A 24064-nucleotide genomic window follows, 5' to 3' on the forward strand; every position below is an offset into this window, starting at 1 on the left:
CAAGTTAGTTTGATCTAGATATATCGGTCTCTAGATATTAACATTAAGGTCCCTCTGGCATTTGTTTCTAAGCAGAGACATTTTAGAGGTATAAAGAGTATGTAGAATCAATAAAACTAATTATGCGGGATGCCAGCTTCAATTATTTTCATTTTGAGTGACACAATCTCAATTCTTGGTATTCTGTAAAGTTAGCAATAGTAAATATATAGGTTGTGTGACAATGGAAGGGTCTATTTACAAATCCAAAATTTTTGATGTTTTACCTTGTCTCACAATTGCTATATCCAAAACTGTACCTTTATCTTTTGAAAATGATAATCAAGAAGTATTTGACAGAATGGTATTTGGTCACTTACATAGTTGATATTCAGATTGAAATGTTTTCATACAGTCAGTGGTTCTTGACTTAAATCAATGTTCAAAATAATAAGTGAATTTAGACCTTTAACTTAAAGAAAATTTTTTTATATTTCAATAAATCTTTATTTTGATTTAGAAAACTTAGAAAGACAATTACTATTACAGTTGAATGATGAATTAAAGATGGGATATTAATTCAAAATTCTTATATTATAACTTCCTACATACCGTTAAATAGATTATAAGGGAGCAGATTTTGCCTTTGTTTTAGATGGTTGATTTGTGAATGTTAATTCAGGTTTATGTTGCATTGGATGGGTTTAGTGTGCTGCCTGCTGTTTAGTTGAAACTTACAGATTTGTGATTTGAGGAATTTAAAAAAGATGTTGAAGAATGTATGATGGGATCAGGAAACTGAACTAGTTAAACATTACTGATAGAACTAACAACAAATATTAAAACCTATAGATTGCATGCTTAAACAGCAGAAATGTAAACTTGATGTCTCATGGCAGACTACTTAGTACCATGTTTTACTTAGAGAGCTAAGAGTGACATTTTCTGTTGGCATACTGTTTCAGGGGAGACAACTACGAAACAGTACAAACCAGTGTCTTTCGGCAGCAGCTCATCCTTGAACATAGAGAACAGAGTTAGCCCTGCCCAAATGTCCTCCGCTGCCAGTACCACCTCTGCACAGTCCCTCCCCTCACCGCCCCTCCTCGTCACGTCCAAAGGTATGTATCAAAACCATGTCTCTGTTTATAAGTTCTATCACTCTAACGAACGGATTGACATATAAACCCATTAGTCAGTGAAAATGTCATTATATGATATAGGATAACATTTTTTAGCAGCTGGTCAGCTGATTGTGTTTGAATGCTTCTCTGAGGAAATAATTTCCAAATTTTTTGACAATTTTTGTCAGAATGTAAAATAAGGGATAGATTTTCCTATCAAACAAGATTTTAATTTGAAGATAAAAAAGATTTACAGTATGAAATTTCCTATTTGATTCAATGATTTTTTTGTTGTCATACTTCATTGGAAACTGGTTTAATATATTTGAAAATTATAGCTTTTGAGATTTCTGTAAAAGTCCAGAGTTGTAATGTGAAAATGATACTGTCATTCATCGTTGATTTTACCTCTAATTTAATGTAAGTGTTTTAAATCTTTTGTGTTGGAATCAGTAAAGACAGATGCCTTGAGTGGGGTTGAAGAGTTATCTCCCCTATACTGTTACCATTTTGTATTTTCATGATAACCTTTTGCTACTCTTTGATTTCCGCTCGCACCTTTTCATAGTTATAGTGACCTACTGTTTTGACCCTCTCACTGTAATAACTTTTAGAAGTGATTTTTACCCACACACATTTTCTTATGTTTAAGGAAGTATACAAGCATTAATCTGCTTTCGTGTTCTGATTTTGTGACAAACATAAAGTATGAATGACTTGACAGATATCTTTGAAATCAGTTAAGTCAGGAATATATGAAAAACAAAAATTGAAAAAAGGAAAAAAAAAAAAAACCAAAAAAAATTGGAACGAAAAATATATTAGTAATCACCAAATTAAAAAGTCATAGATCTACTTTTTACTCATTTCAAAATTTGTATGGTCAGATTTTGCAACACACATGCTTGTATGTTACCTGTAGAAAATAGAGCTTATGTTGTGTTTATTTTTAGCATCAGGCTCCGACTCTGTCACCTCAAGTCCGAGGTTTAAATCCAAGATTATCATTCCACTCTCTCCGAAGCCTTTACAGAAAATAAGGGGTAATAAAGGGATTATCCCAGTTTAACTTAAAAAGAGTTGTTTTTTTTTTTTTTTTTTTGCTGTGTGTAGTTATTTGCATTTAGAGTTATCCCCCTCTAATAGCTCTCTAATGTTTAACAAAACCCTTCATTCAGACATGCAGACACTATATGAGCGAAATTTAGGAGAGTTCAGGTTTGTCTTATTTTTATGATTACACGTAATGTTGCTTTGCACCTTAAGCTTTTCAATTCAAATCTTTTTTTCAGAATAACTTTCTGATCCTCATTAGTTTTTTTTTCTTATCAACTTTTTTTGTTCAAAATAATTGACTGCATCATTGGTTTTTATTTCCAAACTATTTGCAAATTTCCCTTCCTTGTAGGTCTGTTTTCTAAATGTATGGAGTAGGGGGGGCATTTTTAAAACTGTAATAACATAATAAAGAATTAAATGTCTTTTTCGTGCGGTTGTTTTTGTCCTGAACAGACTGAGGTTAACATTTGACAAATTTCAAAGGAATTTGTCGAACTTAAGTTTAAGGTATTAAGTGTGAAGGAGGATTCATGATTACGCATGTTGATATTTTGTCTGAATAACTCTTAACAATGGACATTAATGGATTACTGTTGTTTCAATAAAAGAAAGAAAATGATAGAATGTGTCGGTAAGATTGATTGAGATTGAAAACTGGTACATGTATAGATTTTGTAAAATTCAAAATTATTGATGCAAAATCAAATGTGCATTTATGTGTTTTAGTGAAAAGGGCTCATGTCATTTTTAGAGGGGAAAGAAAATAGATATTCTTAAGATGTTTTCATCTTCTTTCAATTACTTGATCTTATCGAAATCTAATATCTTCACTTAAGTACTTTTCCCTTCTGCAATATGTTTCTTGTTTTTTTGTTTTTTGTTTTTTTTTTTGTGGGAGGGGGGGGGATTGGGGATCAAAATTTAGTGTTAAATGAAAATAATCCTGCTCATTATCAGAAGTGCTACATCATCTCTGTACATTCATGTGTTTGATAGATGCTTTGTTTGGAATTAGGTTCCTTTTGTTGTGGGATATGAAATGGTAAGGACATTTTCTCCTCAACTATTATATATATCATGCATACACAGGTACAAATGTCTTACACTTGGTGTGGAGGCGCTGTAACAATTGCTTGTATGGAGAGGCTCATTGATAGAAAAGGGTTATGGTCATCCTATCGGTTCCAAAGCTAAACATCAATTTACTAAAAACTGGTTGGGGACAGTATTATTTAAAAGAAGTGGGATGGATAGTTGACCCCTGCATGAAACACTGACCCTGGCTTTCATGACCTTTGCCCTTTGACATTTTTTCAAGGTCATTCCCATATTTGGCTTCACATGCATGCCAGCATACCTGTAGCTAATAAGGCATGGTATAGATTTAGCTTTAATGTTTCATATTGTTTGGCAAATTGTTTCCGCTTCAGCAGATTGGGTAATTGGGGAAAAGTAATTTGCTGTCACAATAATGTATTTGACATAACGTCTGTAGAAGTCACTTTCATACATGACATTGAAGTGACCTTCATACGTACATCAAGTCAAATCACTCTAATATTCTGGTTGTTAAACACTGAGTGAAATGCCTTCAGATCTTATTCATTCATGAATAAGCACACCATATCTATTGCTGGGCAGAGAAGAATTCTTTGTCTTATTATAAGCCCACCCCTTAACCTCAAAGCTAGAAAAGAATAGAAGTTCTTATAACACAACCACAGTAGAAGATTAGAGTGTGATATTTTGATGGCAACATGGTCACCTTCATCAGACAAATGACCAAGCGTAATAGCACAGACATACATCATGTATGGGACTATGGGAAATCAACCAATTTCTTTGACTGTACCATAATCCTATGTATACTAAGGTCAAAAATAGTGTGACGAGATGGTAAACAGATAATAGACTGAAAAATACCGTATATCAAATGGTAACTATGTTCCTAATATTAGAACTAGAAGCAATGTCTTTGTCCCCTAGGCGTATCACATGATCAATAGAAATGAAAGTCATTTTTTTCAATTTTGATAAAAAATTTTCTATAGTTATTTGGACATTTTGAAATTTCCCAAACATTTATTTTGTTGGAGTAAGCTTACATATTCAAAATGTCTGCATATATATATAAGTTACAATATCTGGATAGCTTCAAATGTTGTATTTCTATACAACATTTATATCTAGCTGTGAGGAAAATTATGAACGTTTTCATGCAATGTTTGCACATGAAGAAATAATTGAAAAAAATGATGATAACAAACATGTATTAAGCATTGCGTCCTAGGCAGTGCCTGCATGTACACAAATACTGCCTACGTTTGTTTTGGATGATATATTGATATTGTAGCATGCTATATTATGTAGGTATGATAAATAGAACTAGACAATCTTAGATACGGAGGCTGCATGACGTGAGTCTCTCTGGGGAAAAAACTTCTGAGAAATATTGTAGATAAAAACAGTCTGCAGCAACTGTTGAATTAATGCATTCCTGACTAAATATAAACTGTTTTAGCAGTGTATAAATATACATTGTATGTCTCGGGATCATTTTCCAGTTCTGATTTTATAAGATGCAACGAAAATTGGAATTTTTCATTAAAAGAAAATTTGTTTTAATGACCATGAAAACATGTTTTCAATGTTTTTATCATGGTTTTGCATGTTATATGTAATCTTTGTGTAACAGTAATAAAATTTACAACTAAAATTTTGAAAACACAGGTTCAATATATACTTGTAGAGAATGTCATGTGATTTAGATAAAAACTACTACTTATGATATCTACCAAATTGTTTTAAATTTTCTTTTAGAAATGATTTTTAGATATCTGCAGTTTTTTCTTAAATTTCTTTGTATGATATACATGACTCTCTTATTCTGTTTGACGTCTAACATTTAGATTTATGTGTAATATAGATATTGTATGCATTCTACAATAGAATTTGTTTCACTGTTGTGTCAAATTAGTGTCAAATTAGCAAAAATTCTCACGTTAACCCTTACAATGAATATCCTTGACCTCTGACCTCTTGAAAAATTGTAAAATCATTGTAATGTTTATGATGAAATTTTGTTTGGGTATTTTGGTCAAATTTTGAGGCAGGTGTTTTAGATTCTGTTAAATTAAAGACAATTGTTGTTGATAAAACAGGTTAGATAATCTAGCCATCAGGAAAAATTACACAGACATGATAAAAAAAATGAGGGTGAGTGGTGGGGGGGGGGGATAAACAGAAATATGATTAGATAAGGAACACAATCAGAATGAGGTCAGGGTTAAATAACTGAGACATGATCAGACAGTGTGAGGGGGGCTACTGGAATGTGTGATCAGAAGGATGAGGGTGGGTGGGTAACTGGGATGTGATCAGAAGGATGGGGGTGGATGGGTGGGTAACTGGGATGTGATCAGAAGAACTCCGTTCGAGGGTTGGAAACTGGGATGTGATCAGAAGGACGGGGGTGGGTGGGTGGGTAACTGGGATCTGATCATAAGGACGGGGGTGGGAGGGAGGGTAACTGGGATGTGATCAGAAGGATGAGGGTGGGTGGATGGGTAACTGGGATGTGATCATAAGGACGGGGGTGGGTGGATGGGTAACTGGGATGTGATCAAAAGGATGGGGGTAGGTGGGTAGGTAACTGGGATGCGATCAGAAGGACGGGGGTGGGTGGGTGGGTAACTGGGATGTGATCAGAAAAACAAGGGTGGGTAAGTGGGTAATCAGATGCGATCAGAAGGACGGGGGTGGGTAAGGACGGGGGTGGGTGGGTGAGTGGGTAACTGGGATGCGATCAGAATGATGGAGGAGGGTGGATGGGTAACTGGGATGTGATCAGAAGGATTGGGGTGGGTAACTGGAATATGATCAGAAGGATGAAGGGGGTATAAGTAGGATGTGATCAGAAGGATGGGGATGGGTGGGTAACTGGGATGTGATCAGAAGGATGGAGGAGGGTGGGTAATTGGGATGTTATCATAAGAATGGAGGTTGGTGGGTAACTGGGATGTGATCAGAAGGATGGAGGAGGGTGGGTAATTGGGATGTTATCATAAGAATGGAGGTTGGTGGGTAACTGGGATGTGATCAGGAGGATGGGGTTGGGTGGGTGGGTAACTGGGATGTGATCAGAAGGATGGAGGGGGCATGTAAGTGGGATGTGATCAGAAGGTGTGAGAGGGGTGGGGGGAACTAGAAGGTTGGGGCAGGGGGTTGGGGTAGTAGTGGGATGAAATACCGTACAATACAACCAGAAAAGGTGGATGAGAAATTGTCAAAATATGGGATGGTATTACTGAAGATTGATCAGAAAGAAGGATTAAATGAAATGTGATCAGAAAAGGGGAATAATTGAGAAAGGGGCAGATAACTTAAACACAATAAGAAAATGGAGGATAACTGAGTAAGTTGTTTTTGCATCACAAGCTGCGCTCAGTACGACAACTGTAACTAAGGTGGCTAGATATATCTCTCTTGTGTGTGAAGATAAAGAACAAGATAAAAAAACTTTTTTTCAAGTTCTTTGAGCAAGGGTTGACTTTAACTGTAAGACACCATAATGTATGTATTTGATATGTATGCATTATTTTGTTGTCTATATATATGTATTATAGATAAAATCATTATGAAACATGCACAAACGAAACATCTCATTTACATATATCACACTAATGCTCAGACCTGTATCAAACAGAATTCTTGAAATCCTTTTATTAATTTTCCCATATTTAGGAAATGTATTCCTAAATGAAAAGTGTCTAATAGCTTGAAAAATTGAATTGATCTTTATATATACAGGTTTGATCACTTTCATTTCATTCTTTTGTCTGAAAATTATGTACTGGATGCCATTAGCCTAGTAGGGCAGGCAAGGGAGACAACTTTCTGTGAAATATATTTCAAAGATTATGAACAGTTTGGTGTAAAATTTGTCCATCATTTAATGTATACATTATTTACGGTAAATTTCCTTTGGTTTGATTGACAACTTTGTGTAGAAATTGATCATAACATATAAAAAATACAGCTTTATATTGACTGAAATGCTAATAAACCAATTGCTGCACAGTTAAGGTCCTTCATTGTCTGAAAAAAAAAAATGTAAAAAATTGGAGTTACGTCCCTTTCCTAATAAGAGTTCTGTCCCTTTTACACCTGAATGATATTCCCTGCTATAGTTATTATGTAAGAAAGAGCCCCTTGTTCAGTTAAATTGGTCATAAATTGACTATATCTTGTTGATAATTGTTGTCAGGTAATTAGTTACGTCCAATATCTATGTATATAAAGCGTGTTGAACAGAGTTATCTCCCTTGCACTGATAGCTGAATGGTTACATTTGATACTCTGACATTGAAAGCTGTAGAGTTGTTTCCCTTGCCTGAAATGCTAGTTATTTAATATACAATCTCCTACCCTAGATACAGCATGGGACTGCTCCTCGCCGAGCCTGTGGTCCACTTCCTACTACACCAGTGACTCAAACCTGTCAACGCCCCAAACCTCACCAGGCTCGCAGCGTCGTTACTTGGCAAGACATGCACCCAAACCTGTGTCCGTAACTGCACGCCCTAGTCAAAAAATGGCCCAAAACAGGGGCCCTGGCTCTGAACACAGAGACGCCAAGTCTCGAGGCATGGAGATGTTTTTGAAGCAGATGGAAAAATTAGCAAAGATAGGCGATGATGATGATGATGATACAGACACAGGTAGAGATGGAAAGCATGGCCGTGGGATTCCAGCATGATGTTTGACATCTCCCAAACCGGCATGACCGACATCTGACCATCCATCACCATTTTGGCATGTCTTCTCAACCATTGAAACATCTGGCATGATGTTGACCTAACATTAAGGCATGATAACCTTATTATCCTTTGAACTGCATGCTTCTTGTTCCTGGTTTTTTGGTACACACACTGCACGTAAAATGGGATCGTTAAAAGTTCTTGTTTTACCCTTTCATTTGTCCCTCCCCCTCCCCTTTGGTTCCATGGATATAATTACTTTCCGTGATTTTCTCTCTTGATGTTGTGCCGATTTGTGTGGATGTTTGTTTAAGTCACATGGCTCTTTTTTTAGCCTCTACGTATCCACTGTTTTCTCTTTATTCATGTTTCTATTATGGATATTTTTTTTCTTTTCTTCAATATTTTTTTTTTTTTTTCTTCAAATTAACATTCTGCTCCTAATGCCAGTCACAAAATCTGATCCAGTTGGACATTGCTTGAGCACCAATGTTTTTTCTTTGTTGTTGCTAAAAGAAATTAATATTTGTCTTCCCGGTTACCTAATTTGTATGATTTTATTATTTCTTGTCATTTTTGTTTTCTCTAAATCTTTTTTATTTTACCCCCTAAGAATTTCTGTTGTGGTTTGATATCTGATAACATCTTCTGTAAGAACTTAAAATAAAGATGTTCAAATATAAAAAAAAAAATAATTGTGAGTTGATCATTTCATTTTGCTAGTTCTCTTTGACAAAGATGATACAGTTCGGAACATCTTTATTGTTTTTTTTATCTTTGATAAGAGCCAGTGAAAGTTGTTGCTGCATGTGGGATTTTATGCCAGAATGGAATACCGTTAAAAAAAATCATGTCCTTCATTTCATTTCATTTTTGAGGTACATATATGTGTATGTTTCTTAATTCTTAATATCTTTATTGTCTATAGTGACAGGAAGTGATGTCATTTGACCTCATTTTATTTACGTTGTTGACCTTTCTGTTTCTTCACTAGATGACACTGTTTATAGTGTCGAACCCACCCCCACAAAAAGTGCACAAGTACCACCCCAGAACCACCAGGGATCTAGTCACCATGGCAACACTCAGACATCGTTTCACATGCCAACTCCTAAACAGGACCAGCATGTAAGCGTCAGGAGTCCAAAAACAGAGACGCGTCATCAAGTCTATAATATACCTATCAAATATGAGTCACAGGCGTCACATCATCCCCAGAGTCACCAACAAGGTCAACAAGGTCAGCAAGGTCATCAAGGGTCATGGGATCAACACCAGATGCATCGACAACAAATTCAACAGGATCAGCAACCTAGACAGGATCACCTTCATCAGCACCATTTTAGCCATGGTCATCGCCTCCCCGATCAACACCACCCAAGTTTCCAGGATCAGCAACGACAGACAGGCCTGGATCAACACCATCCAGGTTACCAGGATTACCAGCATCAGACAGGCCTGGATCAACACCACCCAGGTTACCAGGATCACCAACATCAGGCAGGCCTGGATCAACACCACCCAAGTTTCCAGGATCACCAACATCAGGCAGGCCTGGATCAACACCATCCAAGTTACCAGGATCACCAGCATCAGACAGGCCTGGATCAACACCACCCAAGTTACCAGGATTACCAACATCAGGCAGGCCTGGATCAACACCATCCAAGTCACCAGGATCATCAACATCAGGCAGGCCTGGATCAGCATCAATCCCATTATTACCCGTCACAAGATCAACGTCAAATACATGAACACCACAAGCAATTTGATCATCATAAACAAGATCACAGACAAGATCACAGACAAGATCATCAGTTTGATCAGTGGCAATCACAAGATCATACCCAAAAACAGGATCAACAGGCGAGGAGTGGTCATCAGTTCCCAGACAATGAGTGGCTGCCTGATGACGGTCATCACGATCATCACTATAAAGAACGCCAACAGATCCCTATCATCAGTGCTGATCAAACAAACATACGGGACACCCCACATGTGGCACGTCAAGAAATACCTATCCTCATTGGTAAACAGGAGGACACAGGTCACAAGGACAAAGGTCACGAGAGTCGGAGTAAAGGTCGTGAGGTGCCCATACACCTGTCGCATGCAAAAATCCAGCCAAGTATCCACAAAATCCCAGTAACAGTCCAAACAACCAGCAAACCTGACCCGCCTGTGAGTCTGGAACCTCTTGAGCTCTACAACCGGCCTCCTTCCCCACCCTTTCCCGCCCCTCCATCCCCTTTCAAATCACATGTCCCCATCACCATCCAATCCACTAAACAGGAAGAGGATGTTTCATTTCCTGTTAATACATTTGATCATGTGGATAAACATCAGCCGATCGCGGAACAGGAATATCCTGCCCCGCCTCCCTTGTCTAAAGTGGATTCATCTTCTACACAACCTGAAGAGACTGTCATTCCTGTTTGTGTGAAGAGAGTACAAGGAAAGGACATAGTCAAAAACCAGAAACAAGGAGAACAAGCAATGAACATCCCTATCACTATCCAGACTTCTGATGTGGATTCCAAGGTAGAAAAGTCGGCACCAAAGGTGAAGGAGAATGTCCATATGATACCACTGACGGTACAGACCCGCGATTCAAAAGAAGACCAAAGCTTTACTGGAGAGGAAACAAAGTCACATGACTCTGGCATCACCAGTCGTGGGTCGTCTTGGCAGAGCGGAAGCTTCAGGGAACACATCAGTAGTTTTAGTCCTGGATCTTACAGTAGTACGCTTCCCCTGAAAAAGGGGGCCTCCCCAACAGGGGAGAAATTTTATGAAGAAGAGGAAGGTGACAACAGTTTTGCGACCCTGCCTGCTATAAAACCTCTCAAAACAACCAAAAATTATGACAATGACTTTCCTGTCAAGACCCACAGGGGCTATGAAAGTGATTTTGAATATGCTCCAAAGCGTAGTGGTAAAAATGGCTCCAAATCTAAGTGGAGTTCAGAAGGTACCAGTGCTGGGTCTGGTTACCAAACCGATGTGGAATTTTTTGTGAGAGACAACAGAAATCTAGCTAAGAATAAAAATAAACAGTCTTCAAAACCCTCAGACAGAGATTATATGAGCGACGCTGAGTCTGTGTCGTCAGATTTTCACTCCCGAAGAGACAACTTCTTCGGATCATCGCCGAGTAAATTCTCTTCTGGTCTCATTAGTCAGGTAACCAAGGTCAATGCTCCTCAACTCCCGCAGAAAACCAAAGTCCCACAGCATCCGAAGTTTAACCCAGACATGGAAGAGCAGGAGTTCAAATATCCAACAAGTGACAATTTCGATAACAACCAGGAGCACTATTTTTCGGACAATGATTCGTCCTTGATAGATCAGGCCTTGGACGCAGGACCCGGAGAGGATTTCTCAATTTGGTCGAGACAGTTATCAGAACAGGAGCCAGAATCCCAAGGTCAAGGCCGAGTAAGGGATTCACCAAGGGCCAGGAATTTCTGGTCAACGCAAGAGTCTCCCAAACATACGAAACAGTCTCCAGCATCTACGAGGGAAACAACAGGGAAGGAGATTTCTGTCCCTGTCAAAGTGTTGCACGGTGATTCCAGGAAGGCAGGTTATAGAGGTACAGTATATCTTTAAGCCTGCTGCCCGACGTCATCACCTCGTAGTGCATGGTCACCAGTGGTGCCCTCTAGTGAGACCTCAGTGGTACTAATGAACTAGATCACTTTGTTGCAGGGAGTACGTACTAACTCTGATATGTTGTTTAGTATTCTAGTTTGAAGCAGCTGATTGTGTTAATAGTTCCAGTCAATTCATTCACATACTCTTTTAAATCACACTAACATTTGTTTTGCCTCCATAGACACAATTATTTCTCCAAGCACAGAATTCTAATTTTAGTCAACAGCCAATCATGATGCTTCATCATTAACAACCAGCCAATCAAAGAGCTTCTTTTTTAATCTTCAGCCAATCACAGAACTTTCACTTTTGTTATCCGGCTTAACACAGAACTTGTTTTTATCCTTGAATCACAGAACTGCTTTTAACATCCCACCAAACAGCCTTCACTTTTAACCTGTAGAAAATTTCAGAACATCGCTTTTGATATATGGCCAATCAAAGAACTTCATTTTTAACATCACCCAACCAATCACAGAGCTTCCTTTGTAACAGTTAATCAGTAATAGGGCTTCAATTTAACCTCAATCCACAGCGTTTGAATGATTCATAAAACTCCTCATAAAACTTTCATTTAAGACAAGCTTCTATAGGACACCATCCACCTTACTAACTACGGTATGGAATTGTGCAAGAAGCCTGCCGAAGCCAATTGGATATGTTTTGCATGTATAAAATCAATCAATATTTGTGGTGATGATTGATATGTTCATTTCTTATTTATAGCGAAAGATGAAAAGAACAATGTTGAACATTACCTGAACAGTCAGTGAAATATATGTTACAAACATTTTTTTTAACAATTGGAAATTTATTTGTCTCTAACCGGTTCATGACTGTGGCCAGTATAATTTATCTAGTGTACTTATGTACTGTTAGTAAAGTTGATTTCGTATTTCTGTTCATTGTGAGATGGCAAATGTGTTGAATACTAAATTGGGTCATCTTCTGCATATGCGGAGTTATTGCCCTTTGTTGATATTATAGAACCGAGGTCTGACCCAAGGAGGCAGATTAATGAATTCTTGATGTACTTTACCAGACAAATTTTGTTTGGGTTTTAATTTGCATGAATGTGAGTCACTTTTGTCAGAAATGTTTTTTTACTTCTTGCAAAATTGAAGGATATGTTTCTATAAATACATAGATGTGAATGAGTTTTGTCTGTGAAATTGGAAACATAGATGCTACATTCACTGTATCTACAGAGTCCGAACTGGCAGTCAGCTGTATCAGTCATTCTTGTTGTGCCTATTTGTCTGACTTGTGGAAAGTAACATATATTTTCTAATTAAGTTGATGTCACAAGGCCATGTCTAATATAATGAGTCACTGTTCCTGATGGGGTTCGGTAGACTGATAATCAAGTTGGAATTCTTTATGGGGAGCCAAACATCCTTTTAAGTCCTGTTTACTGACACTGCCATACACTTATATAATTAAATAGAGTCTGATTCTGTATTTGAAATTAAGTTTGGTTGTGAACAGACAGAATACTAGAGGTTTTTGGTACAACGGCTACTGTTTACTACAAATAAGTTGAAGACGTGTTTGTTCAGCAATATCCAAAAAGGCATGCACCAAAAACTAGAGACAAAAGATTTACATACATGTGTCATTGTTAGGAGTCACTTAATATGTATGTTTGACAGGTGTCATTTTGAAATACTTGACACGTAATGTAAGTATTTTAAAAATAGATTTGGTGAAATGCTTGGTCACAAAAATAATGTAATACAAATCAACATCTTCAAATGTGATTTAAGACTTTACGACTTTTGTTAGATTTTTTTGTAAGACAGGTGTTTATTGTTTGTGGTGTTTACAGACAGGTGGCCTTTATTAAAAGGTGAAGATAATATAAGTAGTATTATACGTCGAAAACATCGGTGGCTTTTATAGACAAGTAGTTTATATAAACAGATGGCCTTTATAGGCAGGTATTTTATATATACATGTGGCCTTTATAGGCAGGTTTTTTGCATATACAGGTGGCCTTTATAGGCAGGTATTATTATATACATGTGGCTTTTATTAACAGGTTTTTGTTATAACAGTATCCTCTAAAGGTATTTTGTATATAAAGGCCAACTATATAAACAGATATTTAATGTTTAATCGTATAAAATATTTGGTAGTCTTTCCACTGAGACCTGGTACAGGTAAATTTGGTATTCTTACACCAAGAGTACCTACTTAGATTTGAGTTTACACTGCAAGCAAGCAACAAGTTTTCAATTTCATTTAACATATCTTTGTATTGTTTGAAATTGTGATTAAAGTTTGTAACAAATGGTGTTGGTGATTTTGATTGTGTTTTGCTGATAGTTATTACTAATCACCTTAATGTTGAAAAGTTATGTTTCAGGAACCAAATTTTTTTTTAAGTTTGTGAAATTTATGAAAAAAATGTAAAAATTCATAATTATTATTTTCATTCCATGTGTTTGGTTTGTAATTGTGCCCAAGTTTAATAGATTAAGCCTGTTGGGCTTCTTGTCTGGTAATAAGCCCATCACCTGACCTTAGTTTAGACATTATGTGCACCCCTTCACCCCTATCCTATTATCCTATAAGAAGTCCATGCTTTGATTTTAAGATAGACAATATACATTGTCCCCTTCCAAGACTTATTTTCATGTAATAAGTGAAAACCCCTGACTTTCGGTTAGATATTATGTGTTGCCCGAACTGCCCGGGCTTATTAAGGATAGGAGTAGTAACTATTTTCACTTTGTTTAATATCGACTGTCATATTTATGCTGGCTGAGGTGTGTAACATCATAAACATGGTGCCTTTTAAGTCACTGCGTGTGTTTATTATTGTAAATACCTTACCCCTGATTGCCAAGTAGAACACGACAAAGTCCAGACTCCATTGTTGTTCTGAGCAATGGCACCGTTAGATGACCCTTCCTTGATAAAAATCCTAACTCATAGATACACATGTACCAAAAATCTCTGGAATTTGTACATTTATGAGAGTTTTTTTCTGGGGGTCAGATGGAAGCAATATCAAAAGAGGGTCATATTTAGTAAGGCAGTATCTTTGGTCCTTCATTTGAAATACTGTCATGTTTCTCACCGAAAACTAGAATAAGACAAAATCTCGCAGATGTTTCTTGAGGTTTTATATATTATGTATGTGTTATGTGATAGGGATGTATTTTGAGTGCTGATAAGAAACGGTGTCATTTTAGGACTTGTGATAATAGAATTCTGTCTGGAGAAGTGATAAAATTGCCGATCGGTCATCTAAATGCCTGATCGGGTCATCTCTTAGTCCATAAATGGTTATCTTTATGTCACGTCTACTTTCTCTGTTGCAGAAGAGGATTTCAGATCCAATCATGTGCCGACATCTCACAACACCAGCCAAGGTAAGTTCAATCTAGTCATGTCACCAGAATTTTTTTTTTTTTTTCTAATGAATCTGTAGGCAAATGTTTTCAGGTCTACTGGCGTAGTCTGTCAAAATTGAAAACCTTAAAAACATGTATGTTTTTGGAGATAATGATAACTGATGTGCAGACTGTCTGGTAGATGTACATGTGATAGGTATATAATGATGAAAAAATGCTCGTAAATATGTAAGGAATAAAGATGGGAGAGATAGAAAGTCTAGGTGCATGTGTTCGATCACAAATTAAGATTGAAGAAAGTAAATCTGATCGGAAAGATCATTCATATGATACGATATAACATTGTTGTGGAGTCATCTGATTGGTAGGTTTATTGATTGATGAATTAATTTGTTTGTTCGTTCATTCATTCATTCGTTTGTTCCTTCGTTTGTTCTTTCTTTCTTTCTTTGGCAAGTCAAATACCAGGAGGTCAAAAGGTTAGAGATATTATAGTCTATTCTATTTGTTTAGGAAAATTCTACATAAAGTATTGAAAGAAAAATAAAAGTATTGTTTTAGTGTCCAAAAATATAACTTTCTCTTCTTCTTTTAAGAAAATTGTTTTAACCAGTTACACAAAAAATGTATTCTTTCTGATTAAAGGAAAAATAAAGTTCAAATAAAAAGAAAAAATGACTGATCAGTAATTATTTGAAAATTACTTAAATATAATTCATACCCAGTAAGTTCAAACTCATGTACAGAGATGAAATACCTGCCTGATCAGGAACAGTGTCTGCTATATATATGTACCTTACCAAAGAAAAAGAAAACTCACTGGCATATTGGGATGATATTGATTTGACTGTACCTTAGGGTCAGTGGAGAATTCCATTGCTGGTTTATATATGGACATTAAAATTCAATTTACTGGCAGTTTGTGGGAATGAGATACACTAGAAGTAGCCATCTATTACCACGACTGGTGTAATTTAGTCACTAATTAGTTACTATAGGTGTTACTGGTAATTAATTCTCAGCATTAATGAAGGGAACTGTAATGATATTAACTCTGTAGTACTGAGATTTTGTATTCAGAACTGTCAGATTATATGTGTGGTGTGAAATTCCTCCTCTGAAGTCTTTATTCTGTAGATTTATATTGTGCTGTTTTCACTGTTTCAAGATTCCACATCACAGCCGAATCACTTGGATCATCTTCAGCAGCCTATCAATGGAACTGGTGAGTACTCACATTGTAATTCTCCTTCCTCAGTATCCTACCCCCATCTCCACCCCTCAGTATCCTACCCCCACCCCCACCCCTCAGTATCCTACCCTCACCCCTCTGTATCCTACCCCCACCCCCACCCCTCAGTATTATATCCCCACCCCCACCCCTCAGTATCCTACCCCAATCCCCCAGTATCCTACCCCCATCTCCACCCCTCAGTATCCTACCCCCATCTCCACCCCTCAGTATCCTACCCCCACCCCCATTCCTCAGTATCCTACCCTCACCCCTCTGTATCCTACCCCCACCCCCACCCCTCAGTATTATATCCCCACCCCCACCCCTCAGTATCCTACCCCCATCCCCCAGTATCCTACCCTCACCCCCACCCCTCAGTATCCTACCCCCCACCCCCCAGTATCCTACCCCATCCCCATTCTCCCTAATTTTTTTTCTATCCTATTTCTGTTATTCGTCAGTAACCCCTTCCTACCTCCTCTTCTCCTCATCTGTGTTCTCATCTGCGGTGTTGAAATTTCTTTCTCTTTCCATTTTCCATGTATTTGTGTCTTGATCGTGGCCTCCTTTTTACAAATCTTCAACTTTTTTCACATGATATATGTTCATATGTGTGTTCTGTCTGTCTGACTTTCTCTCTGTTGTTTCACCTTGCCCCTTTCTCTCTCATTCCTTGTCTTATGACTTTTCTCCTTTATTTTTTGTTATGTCACTCTCATATTCCTCCTCTCTCAACCCTTCCCCCTTCTCTCTGTCCTTATCCATTTTCCTGTCCTCCTGTACTCTCACCTGGCCTTTAATTAAGTTTGGTTAATTAGAGAGTGTGAGCTAATGAATACCATTGTAGGTATAATACCTATAAGTATATAGCTATTTCATGGTCCAGTGCACACAGGCTAGCAGGTTTGATGGAGATATAAACACAGCTCTGTATCAAGTTTAGGATGTAAACAAAAGTGGTCAGTTATATACCCTGATCCTAGCTGAGTGGCCTGGAGTTAACTGTCCTCATCAGTTCTCATCAATACTAATGGTCAAACGTAACTGAATGGTCAAACAATCTGGATTAATACATCCTCCGGCCAACTAGTACATTTCCTATCTGTTATATGGACTGGCCGATGGATGCTATGTCAATTATAAGTTAGCCAATGTTGTGTGACCAGTAAAGAGTGGTCAGCCAGAATCTTCACAGCTGTGTCCATTAGTCATAGCACTGTGGTCAAGAAACCCAGACAAATGTGGTGGCCATTTTCTCCAGAGTTGATTTGGAATCAATAATGAGAAATATCTGTGTGTGTGAAGTTAATTTATCTGAAAGCAGCCGACATTATTCAAACTTCACCAGGAAAGTACATGGATGTTAGTGGACTGGGCAGACATAGCCTGGAAATGGGAATACCCAACAAAGCTTTGTTAGCTTCACATGTTTAATTATCAAAATGGTTTTCATCTCTTGATATTTTAAAACGGGTAAGTATTAAATGTTTCTTAGGCAGGGTACTCATTAAGGGCATGCTTTTGATCTGTTACATATCAGTAAAAAACACACAAAATCAAGCAGAGGGTTCAATTTCAGTTTTTAATCCATCTCTGAAAATTTCATTTAAATTCTCAGAATGTAGCTATTATACATGAAAATCCCATCAGCTTTTACTAAAACCCTGAAATTCTCCTGTATCATTAATGACCAAGAATTATCCGTGGTTTCAATGTTAAACTTTGCACAGATTTCATCTTTGATATTGTTGGTGAAATATATCCGCAGACAATACGGCTTTTTTAGGTAGGAGTTGCCAGGTGAGACAAGTTTCGATTACAAGTTTAAAGTGAAAAACTTGTAAATCTATAACATAAAAAATTCAAATTTACAATTGAAAATTATGTAAGTTAACTATAAAGTACACAGAATCAAATTGAAAACAAAAGATATTTGTTTTTGGAAACCAATTTGTTAAGTAATGTAAGAACTCAAAGAAAATTGAATACAATTTTAAGTGAACACAAGGTTAGTGCTCCAGACTTAACATGTTAAAGCTTTTCAGTAAGATTGGTATTATGTTCTGACCTTTCAGTAACAGGGAAATTGTATCCTAGACTCTACATGTTATTGATATGTTGAAAGACTGTTATTATGACCTAACCTTTCAGTAATACCATAAATCATATTATTTGTCTTCACATACATTTAGATATAGAAAAGAAAAGACGAAAGGAAATATTATTAAAAAGATAAAACTTTCCTACTTTATTGATCAGTTTTGTAGTAGGTTTTTTTTTATCATTTTTTGAAACAGGGAAAAATAATTTCAGAATCTTTGATCATCAAGTTGCCCATGCTTGATGTAACGATGTCTGTGGTCAGTAGTTATAATTGCAATATGTAAATGGCAATTTTGCCTGATACACAACATCAAGAAATGGGTCCATTCTCGAGGGTGAAAAATATCATGTCTTCTCACTTCTTATAGTCTTCTCACAGTCCTTTTTATCATTATTTTACTGGAGCTGAAAATAATGACTTTGTGAAATGTTGGTGTGTCAGTATTTTCTTTTTTTTTGACTTTCATTTTTATCATATATATTGATTTTATGATCATACATTTAAACTTGTATAATATATAACTTATTATGATGTCATGATATAATTATGAAATGAGGTCACATACGCTAACAGATTGTTTATGTCACAACAGACATGATAGATTAAGAGGTAAGATGTTTTTCATGGCATTACGCGGGAATTATACTCACAGGAGTTACACAGGCATAACATGCACACACAGGAATTACACACACACACCCTCACACACACAGAGAGGAATTACACAGAAATTACACACATAGGAATTACACAGAAATTACACATAGAGAAATTACAGTTATTACACACATGAATTACAGTTATAACACGCACAGGAATTGAATTACAGTTGTTACACACACAGTTATTACACACACAGGAATTACAGTTATAATACACACACAGGAATTACAGTTATGACATACACAGAAATTACACACACAGGAATTACAGTTATTACACACACAGGAATTACAGTTATTACATGCACAGGAATTGAATTACAGTTATTACACACACAGTTATTACACACACACAGGAATTACAGTTATTACACACACAGTTATTACACACACACAGGAATTACAGTTATTACACACACACAGGAATTACAGTTATTACACACACACAGGAATACAGTTATTACATACACAGGAATAACACACACACACAGGAATTACACACATAGGAATACAGTTATTGCACACACAGGAATAACACAGAAATTACACACACAGGAATTACACAGCAATTAAAGAGCTTTGTCTGTTGTAGAAATGATAACTTGTTGGTACTCTTATCAATCTATTCTACATGCTTATTACTGTTGGATGTATAGTGCCATCAAGCCAGGGTCATTTTGACGTGTGATCTTCTTGTAATAAATGGTAACTACTTCCCTGAACAACATGGGGAAGGTCCATCTCGTGCTATCCAATAAAGGGTAAAGAAACTTGCCTTAGAACACATTCTTCCGTAACATTACAGGACAGTTTGTGATATCAGTTTCCTGTAAAACAAAAACCAGCCTTGGTGAAAAACACATACCTCAAGCCTTCACCGGAGGCTTAAATACTGACCAAGCTACTCTGGCTCAAATTCAATGGAAATCTTTGTCAATTGTCTTTAAGGCTGACACTGACCATACACATGGTGAACACCATTGTGACCTATATTTATAGATATTGATTGTTTATACAAGACATCATGTTTATTCTGACCTCTCCAGGTCACATCCATAAATAAAGGATCCTACTTGAGTATTTCATGAATCTTGTACGGAAAAGAATAAAAGATTCTATTTATCACCACATATCGTTTAAAATTTTTGCAAATATTTGTGAAAGCAGTATTTCGTTCGGCTGATGTGAAATTTCAAATGGTAATTCTTCCCCCATTTCTCTTTCTTTTATCATGTCACAAAAAATATTTCACAAAGAAGTTCGGATTTCACAATTGAAAAAAACGTGAACCGTCAGTCAATCAGAGTTCCTCAAGATGTTTCTCACAGCATAACTTAAGTTAAGGTAATGGGTTTTACTACACAAGTTGTATGGTAATTGTTAATGATCAGTTTAAATTGATTGTCAGACTTTGACCTGTTTTGTCCAAAACAAATATTATTCTAAAGCTTTTCCTAACAAACGATTCCACAAGCTTCAACAAACTGTTTAATGAGTACAGAAATACACGTGAATTGTTAAAAAAAAAATAGATGAATCCATTTTTGTTATTATTTTGACCATTGTCCAGTTTTGTCCTTGAAGTTGACAGGTCAGTGAATTATACTATTGACTGTGCTACCAGATGCTATGGATTATCAATACATGGCCTGTAGGGGACTTAGAGGCGAATGTGTTGACACAGAGGTATACTTTGTCTTGGTCGAGGAGGGCTGCAATAATCCTGAACTGGAAAAAGTCGGCTCTACAAAACCTGAAGCCCTATTGATTTTGTGAATTTGACTTCCATCTGCCCGGAAGTATGAGCTTCTCATTGGAATGGTGTGTGCCTATATAGAAATCCTAGAGACACAGTGTTGGAATTTCTCCAAGCATGGACAGCTTATAACCTACATTGTTTACTGTATACACGTACTGATGCCAGAATCCGCCTCATACTTGTATCAATCTGGATAGGTTTCTGATAGTCAATGCTTAACAGATCTGGAGTTGTCTGTCAGCATGTGGAATAGATATAAAGGAATCAAGTTGGTTCGATAAAGACAAGAATTTTGTGTTTCCATGGAAAAGATTTATTCTAACACGTGGAAGTAATGGCTGAGATATCCTGAAGTGTGATACACATTTAAACAGAAAGAGATTTCTACATGTGGAGTTGATACCTTAGGTGTAAACAAGCAGTGTTGACAGGTGGTAATGAATAGGATGGAGTCTTAACTGTGACAAGCTTTTAACACATACAGGATGCGCACTTCCTAACCATCTTCTTGACAATCTAATAAAATATGGTCGCAATCATGCAGTTTTACTCGGAAGTTTGAAAGAAACTGTTTTGGTACTGATTTTTGTAAAGCTTCAATTCTCCAAGATTTGATGAAGATAAAGTCATTTCAGCATTATGTAGATAAAGCTTCTTCAGCATTATCTGGTTAAAGTTATTTCAGTATTATCTAGATAAATCTATTTCAGCGCTATCTGGATAAAGCTATTTTTAGGTAGTGATTTGAGTTAAAATACGTGGAGAACTGATCTGCATGGATATAGCTTTTTTTAGTACGAAAACTTTTCCAGGATTGTCTTGATAAAGTTATTTCAGTATTGAGTTTTGAAACTGCTGATCTAAATACTTTAAAAGTATATCTCTATGATTCTCTTATGAAAGCAGCTGTTTCTACACTGATTCTATACTGATTCTTTATCTATCTATGATAGATAGCTGTTTCTTTACTGATTATATATCTATACTGAATATATACTGATTTTTATCAATTTGGTGAGATAGCTGTTTCTATACTGATTCTATAGATTGTCGTTACTGATTCTTCATCTATGAAAGGCAGCTGTTTCTACACTGATTCTATACTGATTCTTTATCTATCTATGATAGATAGCTGTTTTTATACTGATTCTCTATATTCCCTACACTGATTCTTTATCTATTTATGATAGACAGCTATTTCTATGCTGTTTTGAAGTAATGTACTGTACTTAATGCTGATTTAGAAGAATTTGGGAGGATTCACTCATTAGGTCTACAAACACTGAACAAGAGTCACAGGACCAGTCATGTTTTATAAGTTCTTATTAATGTACAACATGATAAAACAAAAGCACTCTTTTTACAATGCTTTAATGAGACAGTGACAGGGTTATGGAGTGTTTTTGTGCTGGGAACAGAGACTTTGAGATCTGTCTAATGAATATGTCGTTTGGTGGGCCATTCACAGATAAAACAAGCGGGTTATGAATGATATCTCTGACTTGGGATACTTAATACATATGTAGCATACATCCTAGTTCCATCAGAGAGAGTGATGTTATATCTAATTGAACATTAGATTTACAAAGCTCTGTCAGCTTGCCCACTTCAGATATCAAACAAATATTCACAAAAAGCTGTTAGTTATTTTCAGATTTTTTTTTTTTTTCTTTTGGTGAATAATTTTTTTTTTTTTCCCCAAATTTTCAAACAAAATTTCATTTCATAGAGATATAATTGGTAGGTTATTTAAGACTCATTCCCCCGAGAAGTCATACTTGTTAGTTATAAAGGGTTCCCATATATAGAGATATCAGCTTCGGTACTCCCAAACCATCCATCGGGGTATGGATTTTTCCAGCTGACATTATCGCCAAGATCAGTGGTAGAACACTAATAATATTGATTTAGACAGAACAATAACACTCTTATTCGCCTTCACAACAAACTCGTCTGTATTCCGATCTGATTGGCTGGGAGGACAGTTTACTAATATGTTCATATTTATCATTAATCACAAAATCAATTCCTTCTGCAAATGTAATTTGTTACGGTGTAAAGTTCACATTTTATGGCTTTTTAAGACAGTATTTTTTAACTGCTTTCAGTAATTAATTTATTTTTCGTTTTTGTACCATTGGGTTAAAAAAGGGTTTTTATACAAACGCTGAAACAAGAAGTCAAACTAGACTTTGTTCTTTCGTAAATTTGTCGCTGAAAGAAGAAACCAAAAAAATTGAACTTCCATGAGCTTAAGATAGATTTTTGGCCTGTATTCTGTATAGATTTGGTTTAAGTGTAGGCACAACTAATGACTTTTCCATCAGCATGGTTTCCGGACCCGGATTTGGGTTTTAGACAGAATTAAGATAGAAATATTAATTTCAAAATAGCTGAATGCTTTTGATGCAATTCTCTGGTAGAAAAATGAGAAAATTAACTGAGTTTTATGAATCGGCAAGAACTTGAAATATTATCAAATGGACTTGAAATTTCGAACAACCCTTCCATAAACGATGTTTTTTTCATAGATTAGTCCAATCTATATGCATTTAACAAGATAGTAATTTTAGAAGGAAAGGGGGAGGGAGGGTTTGAGAGCAGGAGTGATTTTTGCACTTTCAAACTTTTTTCATTGATGTTGTGTTTAACAAAAGCTTTTGTGAAACAATAAGTACTGGTAGTACAATGACTGATCTGATGTGAAGGTAGATCATGAGGTGAGCAGCTTAAACCAGGACAAAATTAGAGATTTTGACTGCAATCCTTCAAGTTTTCAAATTTATTCTCTTTCTAGATTTTATGTCTTCGTAGTTATCTTATCTTGTTTTTCATTATTTCACAGATTACCCCGCCCACCTGTACAAAGAGTTACTAGACAGTCTAGTCACCGACGAATCTCACACACCTTCACAGAAGGATGATCGTGCAATTTCTCATGATTCCCCAGTCAGTCATGATAGTCCAAACGTGTCACTAGACCAATTCTCAACTTCCAAAAATGTGGCCTCAATCTGGAAACCAGGGGGCGGGCCAGCAGTCGTGAAGAAGGAGTATAAACCTATCCGAGTGACGTCGGATAAGTCTCCTTCTGACAAATCATCTGTAGGGATCAACGAAAGGTCTCCGATTGGACAGACAGATGTTTCTGATAGTTCTAGGTCTCAGCCTATTAGACAGGTAACATATCATCAAATATAACATTACTGATGATTCTCCTGTTTCAAAGAGTGCTTTAAATCTCACATTTGTTATCAGTAATTATACAATATTTAAAGTACTTTTTATATAAAAGGTCATTAGAGGTCATTTATATGTATTTGAAATTAGAAGATTTACTTGTACATTTTTTAAATTTCTTTTTT

The 24064-nt window shown here is 36.4% G+C and overlaps 1 protein-coding gene across 7 annotated transcripts in view; it reads left to right on the forward strand.

Annotated features, from left to right (window-relative positions):
* The window catches only part of LOC132547177 (uncharacterized), a 138005-nt gene that overhangs the window by 40316 nt on the left and 73625 nt on the right, over nucleotides 1-24064 (forward strand). For 3 of the 7 annotated variants that reach the window (XM_060210932.1, XM_060210933.1, XM_060210934.1), the window contains exons 4-10: nucleotides 945-1100; nucleotides 2057-2146; nucleotides 7595-7882; nucleotides 8916-11516; nucleotides 14908-14958; nucleotides 16109-16165; nucleotides 23545-23879. In XM_060210932.1, coding sequence (XP_060066915.1) covers nucleotides 945-1100; nucleotides 2057-2146; nucleotides 7595-7882; nucleotides 8916-11516; nucleotides 14908-14958; nucleotides 16109-16165; nucleotides 23545-23879 — 3578 coding nt within the window. The remainder of the gene's footprint in view (nucleotides 1-944; nucleotides 1101-2056; nucleotides 2147-7594; nucleotides 7883-8915; nucleotides 11517-14907; nucleotides 14959-16108; nucleotides 16166-23544; nucleotides 23880-24064) is intronic. The other 4 variants (XM_060210939.1, XM_060210936.1, XM_060210935.1 and 1 more) reach the window with 4 other exon arrangements.

This window comes from Ylistrum balloti, unplaced genomic scaffold (genome assembly GCF_031769215.1).
Source record: "Ylistrum balloti isolate Yb309-2 unplaced genomic scaffold, AGI_CSIRO_Ybal_v1 Utg369936, whole genome shotgun sequence".
Classification (NCBI taxonomy): domain Eukaryota; kingdom Metazoa; phylum Mollusca; class Bivalvia; order Pectinida; family Pectinidae; genus Ylistrum; species Ylistrum balloti.